We start from the raw sequence: 18,735 nt of genomic DNA, 5'->3' as shown, positions 1-18,735 counted from the left end.
TGTATTTCTAAGCCTCTTCTTTTTAGAAGAAACATGGTTAATTGCAGGAGCCAAGAAATTAAAGGCGGTTTTAACAATTAGAACAGGTGCCTACTTGACAGTGGGCGTCAACGAATGGCCATCGACCTCAAAGGTTAGTTTATCCTCCTCCAGGACTGTGGGATCATTAAGATGTGCTATGGGTTTCCAAACTCTCTTCTGAGTGAGTCTCCCTTCCCCTTACTGCAGAAACAGGGCAGGCGGAACCAGGTGCATACTGCACAATGTGCACAGTAGCTGAGCGAGTCCCTTTGTTCGACAGCGGCATCAAAAATCCAGAGTACCGCGCCACAATTTCCCCTCACGTTCTTCGAAGTTCACACAGCTAATAGAAACACTAAAAGGACTGAGCCAGGTCTCATGTGGATTTTTTTTTTATTCTTTTCAAATTATATTTAGGACGAAAGAACACAGTCATTATTTTTCTACAAGGTGCTCATGTGCCCTCCCTCCCCCTCTTATATCTCTCCTTCATGTTTGGAATTTGGGTCAAGCCCTTTATCTTCCCCACAACATCTAGGTCTCAGCATGGGGCTTGGGTACTGCTCTCTTGCCTTGTTCAGCAAAGGCCTGTAGGCGCACAGAAGACACTCTCTTTTTTCAACAGGACGGGAAGAAGAATGGATGGATTCATGTTAGTTAGTTGAGGTAAGTTAAAATAGCGGGCCTTTACGCCTTTACATGGCACGGACAGGCATCAGCCGTCTGTAGGGATGCCCAAAGTGTCCCCCAGGAGGGCTGGTTCCATGCTAGATTTCAGAATAAATAATAAATAATGATTATGCAAGTAATTTCTATTGAGATCCATTGTATGTAAATTTTTCCCAGGTGGATGTCCTGAACGTTTGGCTTGGAACTTGCATTTCTGGACCTACAATGGACCACCAACCCCGGTCCAGGTCCGTATTAATTTCCATTCATGGTTCTTTCATCTCGAGTCAAGTATTGCTTCACTCTGGATACTTACTCTTAGTCTGCGTCCAAATACCGTGACCTGTCCCCGTGCTTGCTCCTTCCGCTGCCTCCACTCCACCAGGTTTAAGCCATTATCAATGGGAAGGGTCACATTCCTCTTCCCCACTGTAGGGTTCACGGTGCCGGCCAGAAGATGGGGCTCGGTCTGCAATGCCACCTCCATGCCATTGGCCAGGATGAGTCTGAGGGAGCCGTCCGCGCCAATGTAGTAGCTGTTTCGCACTTGGTCTAGAGAAAGAAGGATAAATAGAATGAACTTCAGAAGAGAAGAAAACACAATGGCAATCCAGTGGCAACTCCTAATTTATATGGTTATCTTGACATTTCTGAGGTTCCTACATTTTTTTAATCGCATAAAAGTTGTTTAAGATTTCTTATGTCATTGGTTAGGTATTCAGTTAGACAGTGGGTGGGTACTATTGTAAGATAACAAAATGGTTACTTAACTGTAGGAGTAGTTTTGCAGCTTGAAGAATTTTCGGGATTCACATGCTATACATTAGTCATCTATTGGTTGGGTCCACAACTCTGCTCTTTTATTTTGATCCATTTTCTCTTTCCTTGTTGTTTGCTGTTGTTAGGCATCAACTGTCCCCACCATTTGGTGCTTTAGACATCCACGTCCGACGCCTCTCTCTGGAAGCTTACAAGCGTAGTCACCATCTTCCGATGCATTTTTCCCCAGTGACTGTCTGTCTATTCGGTGTCCAGTGGGCCTCTTGGCTGTATATTCTTTAAGTCCCTTGTTTACCTTTGCTCGCCTCATTACCCGGGGAGATTGGTGGCCAAATGTAAATCCAGAAAATTCTTCAAGCTGCAAAACTACTCTTAAGGGCAAGTAACCATGTCATTTTGCGGTATGAATCTTTTCTGGATTCACAATCTGTGCATTGTTTTCGTAGTGGATTTCTTTATTGTAAAGGCTGAACTGGAGAGGAGGTTGAGCTTGTAGACAAATGTTTCAGTACTTTCTGCACCACTTGTGCCTCTCTGTTCATCTGCAAGTCGATGCAGTAATGTTTTTGAGTGCGAGTAATGACGAACATATGGCTGCCATACATATGTTGCTTAAGAGAACATTTGCCGGGAAGGCTATTGTAGCCCCTTTCATTCCTGTCGAACGTGTTTTTGGTTTGGTCTATAGCTGTATGCCAGCTCCTTTGTGACATTTGGATTGTTTGAGTAATCCACCTTAAGATTGTGTTCTTAGTGAATGTTTTCCCTCTATTATCGTATGAGAATGATATAAAGAACCATTTTCCTTTACTGATTGGCTTTGTTTTCTCTGCATAATACATTATCGCCCGTCGGGTGTCCTGTGCATGCAATGCTCTTTCTGGCCGAGTCTTTCACTACTGGGAAAAACTTAGTATGTGGGTTGTATGGTTTATGTGGAAGTGGGATATCACCTTTGGTAGGAAGTGTGTGTTGGTCTTCATGACCACTCTGTCTTTGTGTATTTGCATGTATGGCTCCTGCATGGTGAGTGGTTTCAGCTCGCTTACTCTACAGAGTGATGTTGACTGTTATCCTCGTACTCTCCTTACTTCTCTGCAGAAAACCAAACTCCAGCTTGGTTTTCCACAAAGACTTCTCTTCAATGGCATTATCAAAGTTTTCCCTCCAGAACTCGACGTTGCTCGCGATGAAGCTTTAGTATATCTTTCTTCTTTTCGACTACTGGATTGTCTTCAGCGATGCATCCAGACTCAGCGGCGGACAAAAAGAATCTGAAGATGGTGACCACGCATGAAGGCTTCTGGTGAGGGGGTGTCAGACGTCAGGAGAAGCTGGACTAAGCTCCAAATGGTGGGGACAGTTGATGCCCAACAAAACATAAAGAGGGAAGAGAAAAATGACCAATGTACACGCGGAGAGTTGCGGACCCACCCCCTAGATGGCATCCAAAAAAGATTCAATCTACACCTCAGAGTTTTACCCTAGATATGGGTCCTGAGGAGATGGTTAGGGCCACTAACTAGGTGAAGGGTAGTTATCTTCTTCACAATAGTGCATGCTCATTAAGTGAACAATCCTATTAGAACATGCCTGTGCTGGAGTGAGTTGAGCCTAATGGCAAGTTTGGAGTTTAGAGCAGCACTTGACATCAAAGAATGACAGAACGAGCAGGAGTGAGCATGTGCATCTCCGACTTGAACTGTTATTCTTTGAAAATGGGAGCCGCAGACGAGAAGAGGGAATTATCATGCCAACACTGGGAGCCAAAAGGGAAGTAGAGCATTCCTACAATACACCAGTGCATGCTGGAATGAAGCTACAACAAATGGAAACAAGCACTAAGAATGCCTATTGTTCTCACCTGGGAACGTATTGGCTTTAACAATGCCTTTAGATGCTGCTGTACAGCATTAACAAGGTGCTGTGCAGTATGGACAAATGTTTTTTTTTTTTAAGCGCAATGACGTGAATAGCCACCTAATTCTGTAGGTGGACGCATCTATTACCACGCGTGCGCGCTTACAAATTGACGCAAGCACCATTTTTTATTTACCGATTCGAGTTAGATTGCAACATTTTCAAAATATGAAATTTAAGTAGCGCAAAATGCTTTTTTATAGGCGGTTGGGCCGACAGCAATTTGCTGCCTGGCTTTCTCTAGCCCAAAAAAGACTAAAAAAAGGGTCAATAGATGGTGGCGGTGGGTAAGCAATGGGTAGCAGGTGGAGGTGGGAAGCAATGTGAAGGGTTTGGGTGGGAAACAACAGTGATTGGAGGGAGGGGAAAAGCAGCAGACGAGGGAGATGCAACACGATGGGCAGGGGAGAAACACACAAGGAAGAAACCAACATGAAGCAGGTGGGAATTTGTCGAGGGGAAGAAAGCACACTGATAGAGGTTGCAGCCCATGAGGGAGGCAGAAACCTGGTGGCTGGGTATTTCAGAGAGCAGAAGCACAAAAGGGTGAGAGCTGGAAAACACATGCATTCTCATGCAATGCTACGTTAAAATGAAAGCTGAAGTTCCCTAAAAGGGAGTAGTGGAAAAACAAAAGCCAGGCAATCAGAGAGATGGTAAAGGGGATATGCTCCAGGGGACAAAAACACAACATGGACAAGCTGGGACAAGAAAAGCCATTGAATAAGAAGCAATAAAGCCAACAAATGATAAGCAATCGGAGGGCTGTAAGCCCCTGTAAACAGGTATGCCCACAATAGATCTTTTATAACCTCAACCTAAAATGGCCACTGGATAACAGCTGGAGCAAGCAATGCACACACCGGTGTGTGCTGCCCCCATTTTAACTGCCATAAAGTGGCTGCAGTGAGAAAAGGACATCCTTATGTTGAGGCAGGAGGCCTTTATTGTCGATTAGTGCCCACTGTCATTCAAAAAGCATTCTTGCATTTGTAAGGATATCATATTTTAATGTAGTAATGAAATTCCTGTTAATTTTTCTTTACGCCTCCATGTTGGTTTGGGATAGACCTGTGGGAGGTCCCTAATCTGGACTGTATTGCACAGTTACTTCAATTCATTTCGCAGATTTGCTTGTTGTCAATACATTAAATAGACACAAATTTGTTTCGATTTGCCACATGTCCAGTATCTGCAAACCTATGAGCATGGCATCTCTACCCATCTGACTGCATTCAACTCAGAACAATAAGACTATTACCAACACTTTCTACCTCTTAACACTGTTTGCAGTAAATTTCACCAGTCTTTAGGCGGACTGCAGGGAGGTGTGATACGCAGGCTTCGATGCGCCTCTGTGGTACAACGTAAAGTTGTACTGTCAAGACTTAGGCTCTCAGCGAATCAGAATCTCCGCCGTCGGAGGCATACTGCTTGATTTTTCATGTTTTCTATTAAAACAAGCAATTTTCACAATCTCTAAGAGAAATGAACATTTTATCATGCACCTAATTCCACTAGAAGGTGCAAGTGAGAACTTTCCATCTGATAAGAGGGCAAATGGTATAAAAAGTGTTGCAACAAAATTGGTATAATTACTACAACAAAGTGTAGGCAAAATCATTTCACTAAAATTGGAGTGTGGAAATTGGATTCTGGATTGCGGGATGAGCTAATTCAAGCTAAACTGCAAGTTTGTCATCCGTTTACGAGGTCAGACCGACCTAGAGTCATCTCAACCTCAGCCTGTGTCAACCTACGGCTTATCCCAGCATTATCCTCTGTGCGTCTATCATCAGAAGACAAGTCGCATTAACACAGTCTTTAGAGATTAACAGAAAACAGCATTGGAAGGCATCCAGAATTGTTTTAGTGTAAAATACATTCCAAATTTCCACTTGAACATCAAGTAAGTGCACAACATAAGAGAGGTGATGTACAGGCGTATAATGGACTAGTCTGATCTCATTTTCATCTGCCACCACCATCTAACCTGGAAGATTTGATGTGCTCTGTTGCAGGGAATCAAGGCCCTGCTGAGGTGGAGGTAAATTGCATAGCATGATGTCATACTCTGTGCACGTGCATGGTGAGCTGGTCCACGCAAGTGTCACAGAACCAAACTTATGGTGTCTAAAACATCTTGCTCTGAAAACAAATTCGACTACAAACTTCAAATGTCTACTAATGCAGTTATGTCACTTTCTTTCAACTAGGATGATCCCAGAAAGAATAATCTAAGACTACACCCTTTCTTTATGCGTAAGCGACAAATTCATAGCCCTGAAGCTCACAAGTAGCTCTGGTGAATCTTCATGTCAGTTGTAAATGATCTCGCTCCCCCGCGTGCCACACTGTGCTCGCCAGCTCCCTAGAAAGACCATCAAGAAAACTACTGACAATTTTGACAGCACTCGACAAGTCTGGAGCCTAATGGAAGAGCTGTGGAAGCGCTTCTTGTGAGCTAGCCAAGGAACTTCCGCGTGAGCCTGGAATGGACCAATAGAGCCAATCCTACCATGCAGTGAAGCAGTATCTACCAGTGCAATGTCTGCAGCGTTCATAAAGGATACGCGCACAACAGTACAAGACAATGAAAAGCTTGCACGCAGCGCATTCACGCTATTAGCATGGACACAGCTAGTCTTCCTTTTGCCCCAACTCTTGCCTTTAAGTAATTACACTCTATGATCCCCTGTCTGGTAGGTCTCCTTGGAGCACTGTATACGACTGCGTGGCTACACTTTTCCTGCTGGAAAGTACTACATATAACTCGCTCCCAGTTACATGAAATGTATGTACTTCAGTGGTGCAATTTGTATCACAAGGAAAGCAACATCTGGGCTGACGTTGACAGACATTCAGCAACCTGGACTTGCCTTGGTCCTTTCTGAAAGATGTATTAACAAAGGCATCAATAACATAGAAAATGTCGGCTTTTTTTAAAAGTGGCTTCATCATTTGCCCTAATCTCCTAATCCTTTGATTTTTTCAGCCAACCCTACGCCACCTTGTTGGTGACGCTTGGCACTCCCTGCCAGTGTCTGTAACCTGCAGATGGGACAGCGTGGGAGAAGAGTCTTTCCAGAGAGATCTTTATTCCTCAAGCAGCTACACATGGCATCTGGGACACTGATTGAGAGAACTGGCAAAGGAGGCAGTGAAACCCAGAGGCAGTTGCGCGGGGTGCCAAATTCTTAGGGGCGCAACATTTTTAGGAATTGGCTGCGAAGTTCTATTTTTCAAAAAGTTGGCTTCTGTGCCGAGTCCCGCGCGCTGGCAACCCAGCTACGTCACTGGTAAAACCATACTGTGTACGAAGGCGGTGACAAAAAAGGCTTACTGCCCATGTGGTGAGAACTTTGGTGCAATACTATTGGCCAGATAGAATTAATTTGACGTTCCTGAAACTATCTGAGACAGGGCAAATTTGAAAGTGTTTACTAGAGAGCAATAGGAAACAGCAGAGGTGACGGAGAGTTTCACAGGCACTCGCTGTGTTTTTATGTATAGGCAGAGGTGTTTTGATTGGCGTTCAGACTTTTAGCTTAAACACGGAGACAACTCACACTTCTAGGAAGACTCTTCGCTTCCTTATCTATCTTGCCATTAAACTTAAAATGATATGAGAACAAGGCCTGCCTCAAACCATTTATCAAATTTTACGTGGGCTGGGCCTTTAATGAAACCATAACATGGGGGGGGGGGGGGGGAAGAACTACTGAAATTAAAAAATGAAAGGGCAAAGGTGACAAGAAGGCACATAGATCTTCACAGGTTGGCTAGCTAATCTTGTCTTGGTCATCAGAGGGTACACCACAGCGCTTAGGATGTCTGTGAAAAGTTCCTAAGGAGTCTCTTTCTCAAAACAAGGCTACCTCCGACTGACTGGCACACAAAGTCAATCAGCAGTGCTGCGGGGTAGAGGCTGAATGAGTGAAAAGTTCTGCAACTTTCTTTCCTTCACCTGCAGGGTACGTCTGCCCAGCCAATCTAAATCGATAAAGAAAAGCACGAAGCGTGTAAAAAGCATTGGGATTTGTAATATAACGTAATTCCAATTGTTGCTGTAATCAAGGGCACTATTACAGCCATAGATCACCTCTAAAGAACACAACACACAGCAAAATACCGTGTACACAGATCACTTTGTCTTCAGTCAACAGGCATCCCAAAGCCGAAAAGGGTACCCGAATTACAAATGCACTATGGCGCCACAGAAATGCACCGCATAAACAGCATAAAATAAACATAACATGTGTATTTGTAAAAGCGCACGTTCACCCCTAACAGGGTATCTTGGCGCTGAATAACAGATGTTTATTGTTACCTAACTCAATGGTACTCAGTTGGATGAAAGGCTGAGTACCTGCCCAGATTTGAACCTGTGACCATGAGGTCGAACACAGGCCCCTGAAGTGGATGCATTAATCCACTGAGCCACCAGACCCAGCAAAATAACACACAATAACCTAATGTAAGATAATATCTCAGTTTTACACGGCTCTATGTGCTTAGGTCGTTTATATCTGGGAGCGGCCCGATGCTTTCCCTTTGCCCCTTTCTTTCCACGCCTTCAGTTTCCTCTTTTGGAACCCAGCCTAACTTACTATTTATTTTACTGTGATTTTTCCCAACTTGGAATGTTGGTAAGAGATTATATACAGGATTAACAAACAATGAAATAATATTTGTAGATTTGTCATGCAATATTTGGTTATTTTAGGAACATGTCACATTTGCACACTTGATTGTATTTATTTGAAAATAATAGAAGTATTTTTAAAAATATATGGTCTGGAAGCTTATTCAGCTCAAGAAAGTATAAGCACTCTATATTGCCATCAAAAGATCATTTAAGCAAGCGACAACAGACACCTTAAATGCATTATTACTTAAAAACATATATTATTGCTTAAAAACTACAAAGCACTAGTAACAATAACTAACTGCAAAAGATTTTTATAAGACTGAGGAAATCAAACTAGGAAAAAAGACGCAATGGCCTTGCGGCCGGCATTTGACCCCTTCTGCTCTGCTGTCATTGGTGTGCGGGGAATTCTGTTGGGATATTATTTGTTCACATTTCCAGGCTGATCGCGAGATGTCGGTCCTGTCGCGCGATCATCTGCACATCGCTACAGCCCTCAAAGACAGGCCGCTGCGTACAAAGCGGGCTCACCTTGCAAGAGCGTGTAGAAGGCACCCGAAGCGGACAGATTGGTCGTTATGGTAACATCCTCCTTGCTGGAGGTTTCTACTTGCACGTGCACCGAGCTGTCAGTATCGCCGCGGAAGCTGTTGACCTGGCCTGTGGGGAAGGTAACGTTGGTCAGGCGTCCAAAGCTGTCATACCTGAAAATCGGAATAAAAAATGTGTAAGAGACAGGGCAACAATGTGCGTACAAATACGGTTACGTACAAAGCAACAAAGGCCAGCATTGGGGTGAACAGAAGAAGTACTCGGCGGATTTCATCATTGTGTCCTAAGACGTCAAGTGACAGCATAAGGGATGTAGCAAATTATGGCTATATCTCCCAGAATGCATTGGGTGGTCAATGAAAGCTTTGGACTGCAAACATGGTGCCTTGATGATATGGAGCGTGGTGAAACAAGCATGTTGCATACGCATGTTGCACCCCCACACTTCATGTTCAATGAAACAGTCACACTAAGTAGCACGGAAGGGTACACGTCCACTACACTAACTAATGTACAACATCACATCTGTCTGCCCATATCTGATTTTTATTCCATCTCTACTGGTATAATCCATGGCTTGAGATCGATATGAAAAGTGTTCATTTTTGTTTGCTGTGACACTGTGCGCATAAGAATAACATAGAAAATCAAAGGCTCTTTAAATATGTAATCTCTGTGACACCCCCTTGTTTTTTAACGGAAACTTAACACCTCTCATACTGTGCCTTTTCAGAGCTGGCGTAGAGAGAACTTTCGCTAGCCTGAGCCCCATGTAATAAAAAAAGGGAACAAATAAAAATACCTACATTAATCCATATTTGTAAAGCATGAACATATCACCCCTTGAGGTTTGAAGGCGCTGGGGCCGTCGGGGAGATTAAGTGAGTTATTGCCCAGAGTCACACGGTGCTGAGCTGAGCTGCCGCGGAGATCGAACCGTGAGCTCCATGCTCCAGAGTCAGCCGCTCTGGCCACTGCGCCACACCTCTCCCACATAATACATACATACGAATACATACATAAAAGGGCTTTGGGTCAGCCTTCTTCATCCCCTGTGTGCCCAACTATGAGTCCCATTTTGCTTCCCCTCACCACAGCATTCAGCATAGGGCAATGGGGAAGACCACGTCTGTCACGGACTCAAATGCTCTGGGCACGATGGCATTATTCCTGATCACACATGTACAGCCACCTAAACAGAAGTGCACTGCAGTGCCAGGGCTTGTGGGCTGATGCTTTACTTTGCAATTTTTTTTGTTTCCATTCTTTTTCCTTTTTTAGTCTGTTTAAACTGTATTTGGGTTACAGAAATTCAAAGCCAAAATACCTTTATTTGCCCCACTAATGGTCATATTTTCGTGCAATATACATTAAAACTAAAAAGGCTTTCTATACCTGTTCTAGTCTAGTACATAAGTACTATTCAAATTATTTACAATTAATTACAATGGTTAATTTAGTTTTAATTTGTTTACATTTTTGTAGCAAGCATGTGGCTGCCACATTTAGGCGGTGGCATGCTTTCTCCCCCCCCCCCTTCTTTTTATTTTAGTGTAGGAAGCTTGCAGTGAAAATTAAAGAAATATCACACCAGCTTGTCAAGGTTAGACCTATTGCCTTTACTAGTGCTTGTTTTAAAGGCGATTATGAAGTGCTAAGTGGCTGCTGCCTCTTACCATTTACTCAGCACATTCGCGCTGCACCTTGAAAATTGTTCATTTCTGATGTCAGCCTCTGATTATTAATTCATTACTCTTGGGAAGGCTGCACAGATGGCGAAGGCCCGTTTCCATTCCCAAAAGATGTTTCCCTCCTTTAATGGATCACTTCGAGAACTAAGGTCAAGTGAGGGATTAGGATCAGAAAAAATATCCCTCGCCTGCCTGTTCGTGGCTCCAGGCGAACAGCATGGGGCGCAGACTGAGATCGATTTGAGCTAGACAGACCATTTAAGATGTACATAGACGTGTGAAGTTACAGGAGAGGAGAAAAGCTAACAAACCACAAACTCCTAGAAGAAATAATACCAGTTTCTCTTAAAAAGTTCTATCACCTCAAATGGGAAGGAATGCGCATTATCGAAGTTCAACTCTCAACTAAATCTGGCCTTTGAACCCTGCGAGCCAGCAGGCACATGCTTACAGCTCAACGACATACTTGCCAGCATTCAATGACCCAAGAGAGGTAGGGTTTTCACAGTTTAGAAAAAAACAGTAGACATCACTGAAAATGGCATCACACACAATTATGCCCAGTGCTTAATTTGTGCCGGTGCTCGACAGGACACCAGCACTTATTTCTTAACACCTCAACATTTTTATGACATTCCTATACATGGTGGCGCTGTCTGTATTATTCTAAACAAAGTTGATATACATCTTTAAGAACTTAACAAACGTTTTTTAAAAAAATACCAGTGAGCCTAGGCTATTCTTATAGCTTGGGGTGAACTGGAACAGCCAAAATTGTCACATTTGTAGGAGTGTAATGATTTGCATGTAGCATCAGTGCTGGCATTTCTCAGGGCTATTAGGGACAGCAGATAGTACAAGCTGTACTGGCCTTCAGAGACATAACTTGGGTGCTGCCACTTATTTTTATTTATTTACAAATCAAACACTGATTTTGCCTGATAATATAATCATAAGAACTTACATCATATGCTATGGGACCCGAATAGGAGACAAGGGTTATGCGGCATATAGCCTGACTATTTTAATGGTAAATAAATGCCATCCCCAGAGCATCTCCTTGTAACTCTGTTTAACATATCACAGGAGTGTAACAGCAAACATACAAGTGCAGTGATGTAGCTCCAGTATTAGCGTGCATTTCGAAACAGGGTTCAACTTGCAGGACATACATTTTCTGCTCAGTGAGCTGGTGTTCACCTCTGAACAGGTTCAATCTGCAGTCTCCTCAAAAGCAGTTAAGATGACTGCAAGAAATCTCCCATGCTAATAAAACACTATGGTAATATATGCCAGACAGCGACCGGACAACTCTCTCTGGTTATATCTGCCAGAGAGCCACCGGACAACTCTCTATGGTTATATCTGCCAGAGAGCCACTGGACAATATCTGCCAGAGAGCCACCGGACAACTCTCTATGGTTATATATGCCAGACAGCCACCGGACAACTCTCTGGTTATATCTGCCAAAGAGCGACTGGACAACTCTCTATGGTTATATATGCCAAAGAGCGACTGGATAACTCTCTATGGTTATATCTGCCAGACAGCCACCGGACAACTCTCTATCGTTATATATGGCAGAGAGCCACCGGACAACTCTCTATCGTTATATATGCCAGAGAGCGACTGGACAACTCTCAATGGTTATATATGCCAGACACCCAACTGACAACTCTTGATGGTTATATCTGCCAGAGAGCCACCAGACAACTCTCGATGGTTATATCTGCCAGAGAGCCATCAGACAACTGTCTATGGTTATATCTGCCAGACAGCCACCGGACAACTCTCTATGGTTACATATGCCAGAGAGCCACCGGACAACTCTCTATGCTTATATGTGCCAGAGAGCCAGCCAGACAGCCACTGGACAACTCGCTATTGTTATATATGCCAGATAGCCACTGGACAACTCTCTATGGTTATATATGCCAGAGAGCCACTGGACAACTGTCTATGGTTATATATGCCAGAGAGCCACCGGACAACTCTCTATGGTTATATATGTCAGACAGCCATTGGACAACTCTCTATGGTTATATATGTCAGACAGCCATTGGACAACTCTCTATGGTTATATCTGCCAGACAGCCACCAGACAACTCTCTATGGTTGCATCTGCCAGAGAGCCACCAGACAACTCTCTATGGTTACATCTGCCAGAGAGCCATCAGACAACTCTCTATGGTTATATCTGCCAGACACCCAACTGACAACACTTTATGGTTAAATATGCCCAACAGCCACCTGACAACTCTCTATGGTTATATATGCTTCCAGCCACCGAGGAGCATTCACGTATATGTAGGCCTAGTTAGAGTTGGTGTAAGGGAACGGCTCGATGGGAGTTCTTATATCTGGGGGTGCACTCTGGAAATTATACCACAACCTGTTAGATGAAAGAGATTGTGAAGAGTGCCATTCCCTTGCGTACAGGCACAATTATTTTCTTTCAGTGCCCCTTGTTCCTGCCCGACCGGTGCTATTTGTTAATGGATAGATAATTTGGTTATAGGAAATAATTTCAATAATTCAGGGTTATTTCCCTTCCATCTTCCAGTTGTGCAAGTTTAACTTTACTCTGGAGCACATGAATTTCTGGTACAGAGGCAGATCAAGCCTTAAAAGTTACCTTGTTTGTTTACAGAGGAGACCTGGTCCACCGTCAATCTTTCTTGAGCACAGATGTCCAAGAGTGGTCTTGGTGGACTGTACGCATGCCAGATGTTCAGAATAACTAATGCATATGTGAAAGGGATCCATTTATATTAGTTCTGTAAAAATGCTTGTTTTGAGGTATCTATGCAATCTTTTTTAGACCATGACAAGAACATAAACCTTTACTACGAGCAAAACAACTGACACGCAGAACAATACCATTTGACCACATCACTCCCAACTCAAGAATGTTGAACAGATTCCTGTGATCCAGGAGTATTTAGACTCCTGCGTCCATCATGTCCAACACAAATCCAATCAAAATGCGCCTCCAACGCAAATACAAATCCCACACATTCAGCCCCAATCAACATGTCCTCTAGAGCACCCTGAGAAAAACCACACATCCAGGCTCATCTTGCAAGCTTACCACACCCACAAGATCTTTCAATCCATGCACCGACTCCCTATTTCTTACTGAGTGCCCTGGAGAAGGGCCCGGCGGGTGTTCGGTGCTCTGTCAGTTATGCAATTTACACGTGTATGGGGGCAGTTGGGGGTCATAACTCTTTCCATTAAGGTCAAAATTGAAAATGCCATCACTGAAAGTGTGAAATGATATAATTAGAGTTTTACAGAATCGTACTGTGGACAATATCAAGTAAGGTTATAGTAAATCAGCTATTGCCTTGAAAAATTGAAATTCAGTGTAAATGAGGGCACATAGTGGCCCTCCCACCGGTGCCGTTTCAGCGTCACACAGCATGTCTGGTGAACTTATTAATGATTTGTGCAATCAGGAGCATATACTTTGCTAGCTTAAGAGTCAAGGGAATGGGAATTCCCTATTAACCATGAAGCGCTGCAAACGATATCAACAAGCAATGCCGCATTAGAAGGTATCTGGTTGTTTCCTTTACTGGAATATGCTATCTGGAGCAGTCTATGGTGTGAGGAAAGACTCCGCTAGTTTGGTCTATGGACCCGGTGTTGCACCAAGTCGAAGAAGGTCATATTCTGTGGAATGACCACTGGAAATAACCTCATCAGCAATCAAGATGTCACTGTTGTATGATCGCCTCATGCCTAAAATTCTAGTATTTCTGCACGAAGGTCGATACAAAATATGGGAAAAAGAGTTGTATCAGTATTGTATTGTGTTGTAATTGCATTTATATAGCTTTTACTACTACTGACGAGGCGTCAAAGTGCTTTTTTGGCGAGTAACACGCTACTCCGGAACCCATAAAGGATGTGTTGAATTAGTATAGTGAAATATGAAAGTAATTCGAGTGGTGGATATGTTAGACAGTTATTTGCATAGAGAAGGGTAGCGGAGGGATAGAAGAGGGAAAAAGGTTTGAATTTATATAGTGCTTGCTACCTCGGATGAGGTGTTGAAGCGCTTTTAGTATTCATACCCTTTTCTGAACTAAATAAAACTAGAATCCAGTACAGTGTATTCGACCATTTTGCATTGGAAGGGCGCGAGAACCGTGAGAGCAAGGGAGGGTAAGTTACAGCAACGTCTAAAAAAACAGTACGAAAAACACACTGGCAAAGTTATTCAGGATAGCTTTAAAAATGGTGGTGGCGCCATTTTGGTGTCTTCCACTTATTTACAAAAATGATACTGGTGACCTTGGAAGTGATCACTACAACCACCGCGCACTGTCGTTTTTGGCCTCAACAATAGCTGGTACTGTGGCCCCAGGAAGTGGGTGGACACAGTGTCGGGAGAATACTTGGGACCTGGAGCGGCGTCTAGGTTGCAGGTACATGATGATAGGGCTCAGGCGGAATAGCGAGTGGAGGGCACAGAGCGGCGTCCTTAGGGGGACTCTCAACTTGCCACATGGGGGACTCTCAACAGCCACTGGGGGCAGCAAGCATAACTGAAAGTTGCATTATCTAGAGAAGGGCCTGGACTTGACTACACTCGGAATGCATGCTATACAAGTGCATTACTCTTCCGCTTCTCACCAGTGCACTCCTCCTCCTCTGTGATTTGGAAGCAATCTTCACAGAAGCATGAAAAAGCTCTAGGTTTCTCAGCGCTGTAATGACAGGGCGGGTACGCATGGATATCCTTTCAGCTTAAAGTTCAGTGAGCAACCCTGAGAAATAATGGAGAAAAACTGACAAAAATAATGCCTCTTTTTGCCAAATGCTGTAAATGGGGATTAAGAGTGGCTCTGGGGAGCGCGTCACATTTCATGCTAAAACCACGTGCAATGGTTAATTACATATTCTGAGACCTTTGCAGACACCACTGCAGAGAATATCAAGTAGCGTTCTAAAATAATTTGACAGTGGTTTTGAAAAGATGAAAAAAGGTCATTTTCACAGATATTTCATCAGGTACGAGCCTGATGGCATTTAAGTAGCTCTGTAATTAAGGGCAGGCTTGGGTTTCGTTCTTGCTTTTACTTCTGTTGAATAAGAGTCTTGCAATCGAATTGATACAATACAGTACATCAAACTCCTAAAAGTTCCAACCAAGCATTGCACTTGTACACAACACCACAGTATTTTATGCAAAATAACTGAGTAATAGGACCCGACCAGTATTTACAAGTCAACTACAAATGGTTCACACTTGAAGAGTTTGAAAACCCCACGGCCCAGGCAAAAACTACAAACAAGCAAGAAGGGGTCCCTTAATGCCCCACAGGAAGTAAAAACCTTATCGCAGACATGCTGTTTTTTTTTTACTTCCTACTGACTCAATATTTAGAATCCATGTTTCATTTTGTGACTAGAAAATAAATACTTTAAAAATGTAACAATAACACCGAGGATTGGTCTGCAAATGTAAAGACTGGGCCAGCCTCAGTACCTCTTCCTGCTTCAATCAATACTGAAAAGGGGTAACAATTTTCGGCGTCACATAAACTGTGCCTTTGCTTAAAAAAAGTATAGGGCTTAACAACTAATCCATGGCGATACGAAAGGGAGGAGAGAAGAGAGTGACCTTGGCATGTGGAGGACACAAGCTGGTCTGGTAGAAGAATGAGAAGGTAGAACAAGGCCCATCAACCATCATTAAGAGACGCATCAGAATTGTAAACGCTGGTGAGGGCAACCCCTGGCCAGTGTGGAGAAGATGTGGCCACACGAGAGGGATCTAAAGTCAGAGATCAACCTAGATTAAAAGCATAGAATGCGTATGCAATGAATGAGTCTCTCGTTTTTAGGTTGAATCCTGGCCATCTCATGAGGAGGCAACTTTGGTGGAAGTCTGGTGGCTTCGGTGGAGGTCTGGTGGTGCGGATGACTTCCAAATGTATCTCCGATCATAGCTGCAGACATGGACCTGCCAACAGATGCCGGACACTTGACATGTGAATGAAGCAAGAACAGAGGAGCTGGAGACAGTCAGGTTTGAAGCACAATGAGCCAACCGTTCTGGTCTTCAAAAGGTATGGGTAACTCTAGAGAGCGACTCTCTTCTTCATGCTGTCTGAAAAGCCTTCACTACTGGATGAAGTTATTGATTTAGCATTAATAAAACCATAGAAAGCCCTTTGTCTGAATTTAGATGCAGCTTATTGCATATGGGGCTGGCATGGAGCACATAAACCACACTATTGACACCAATTGATCGAAGATATTAAACAGAAAGAATCCTGGCAAAGGCTCGACTCATTAACCTTGTTGTTTGCAATTTTAAGAAGAGGCACACAAGGCAGAATACACACATAATCAGTGTTGTGTATAGTGTACGAAACTAATTAATTACCTGTAACAATAGTTTTACAATTTGAAAACCTTCTAGAATTACATGCTGTGGAATATTCCACCATCTAGTGGCTGGGAACATATTCTTTTGGGCATTGACCATCGGAGGAGTCATCAATCAATCAATCAGGGGATTGGAAGTGTGCTACTCACCCATGAGGGTCTCAAGGCACTCGGGGGGGGGCGAGGGGGGGGTTAGCAGGTCCGTTCAGCTGAAGAGCCAGGCCTTGAGAGTCTTCCTGAAGGTGTTCAGGGAGGGGGTATGTCTGATGTCTGCCGGTAGCTCATTCCAGGTTTTGGCTGCAATGTGGGAGAACGATCTTCCGCCTGCTTTGGCTCTGTGGATGCGTGGGGTTTCGGCCAGTGCGAGGTTGGAGGATCGGAGGTTTCTTTTGGGTACGTGGAAATTTATTCTGTCATTGAGGTAATTGGGTCCATTGTTGTGTAGGCATTTGTAGGCGTGAGTGAGGATTTTGAAGGTGACTCTTCTCCACGGGGAGCCAGTGGAGTTTCCGTAGGTGTTGGCTGATGTGTTCGTGGTGGGTGATGCCAAGAACGAATCTGGCTGTGGTGTTCTGTATCGTTTGGAGTTTCCGGAGTAGGGATTTGTTGATGCCAGCATAGAGAGTCATGATAACTCACTATGACGCCAGGCATTCAGACTGGCATGAGGAGTGCATGGGGTTGGGACAGGTGTTGAGTAAGATGGGTTTTAAATGTATTCAATACAATTATGTACATACGACTTACCTAACCCCCACCAAACTCCGTAAGATTTGCTCCGAGCACTCCTCCTGATGTCCACACTGTAGGGAGAAAGGTGCTGACTTCAAACACCTTACGTGGAAGTGCCAGAAGGTGCAGACTTTCTGGTCAGATGTGCTGGACAAGCTGGGGCACAGTACAGGTTGAGTGGTACAGTATATGTTTGACAATATATTCTGGTTGTTCTCCATGACAACAAACAATGCAATAGGTCTCGCATTTACAAAAGTTTGAACTATTGATATTGTAAATGACCATGCCTTTTATTTATGTGCTGTTTATAAAACAGATAAATAAAAGGCATTGTCATTTACAATGCCAATAGCTTAAACTCTCGCAAATGCGGTACCCATTGCATTTCAAATGTGTGCTATACATTTTTTTTTTTTAATTGTTAGGAGGATTGCAGACAGGACAAAGATATTTGAGAAAATAGTGCTTGGAGGCGGTAATTAAAAGCCTACCAAATAACACCACATGCAACAGGGGGCACACTTGAAAATTTCTTCGAGAGGGATTGACCCAGGACTTTTCCGCTGCCTGAAAAAACGATATTTATCTGCCTTAATGCTTTGAAGAATTATATGCTCCATCATACAAGACTTGCATTGACTCCTAGTACAACTATGAAAGCCTTGAGAAATCCCAGGTCGTACTGACCATAGGGCGAAACACGTGTCGGCTGTTTTTCTTTTGGAGCTCTGGAGGTGAGACAGCCAAACTACATATGAAGACCCTACCATGTAATCAATAAAGACTTTATTTAAGACAAACACCAGATAACTGTCTTCTTCAGATAACGTTGACTCAAAGAAACTACGCAAAGAGGAGCAAACGCTCAATCCCTCAACAAACATGTAACAGGGGGTGTCGCCATGGGAGGTTACAAAATTAGACAAGACGGTGCTAAGGAGGGACTACTAAGCCTTTTAACCAATGAATAGCCACAGTTAACAGTGGACAAGGACACAAGCCAATGAAAAACGTGGGCGTAGCTGCAAGTCCCTACCTCAATACAGCATGCCTCACAGAGCCGCGCATGCGCTGCCCAGGCTCGACCTGAAAAGGGGGAAGATGGCTCGGACATTTCTGTTGCGGAGAGTGGTACTGGCGAAAAGGAGAATAGTCATACATTGGCTGGGGCTCAGCCGCCGAAAGTACATATGTGGCACAAATAAAATGTGCTAAAATTGGGTATTGGCGAAGAAATATCGATAAAGCAAATTTGGCACGATGAAAAAGTAGTTGCAGTCCTAAGGATATGGACTGAAATGATTAGATTA

At 43.6% G+C, this 18,735-nt stretch overlaps 1 protein-coding gene across 1 annotated transcript in view; it reads right to left on the bottom strand.

Moving 5' to 3' along the window:
* The window catches only part of TENM4 (teneurin transmembrane protein 4), a 1,193,139-nt gene that overhangs the window by 49,987 nt on the left and 1,124,417 nt on the right, over positions 1 to 18,735 (bottom strand). The window contains exons 30-31 of the mRNA XM_085623238.1: positions 8,573 to 8,745; positions 1,007 to 1,242 (exon numbers count right to left, since the gene is read on the bottom strand). Coding sequence (XP_085479364.1) covers positions 1,007 to 1,242; positions 8,573 to 8,745 — 409 coding nt within the window. The remainder of the gene's footprint in view (positions 1 to 1,006; positions 1,243 to 8,572; positions 8,746 to 18,735) is intronic.

This window comes from Triturus cristatus, chromosome 8 (genome assembly GCF_964204655.1).
Source record: "Triturus cristatus chromosome 8, aTriCri1.1, whole genome shotgun sequence".
In the NCBI taxonomy this organism is placed as follows: domain Eukaryota; kingdom Metazoa; phylum Chordata; class Amphibia; order Caudata; family Salamandridae; genus Triturus; species Triturus cristatus.
Note: the sequence above shows the minus strand (reverse complement) of the source record. Positions and strands in the feature narration are given on the sequence as shown.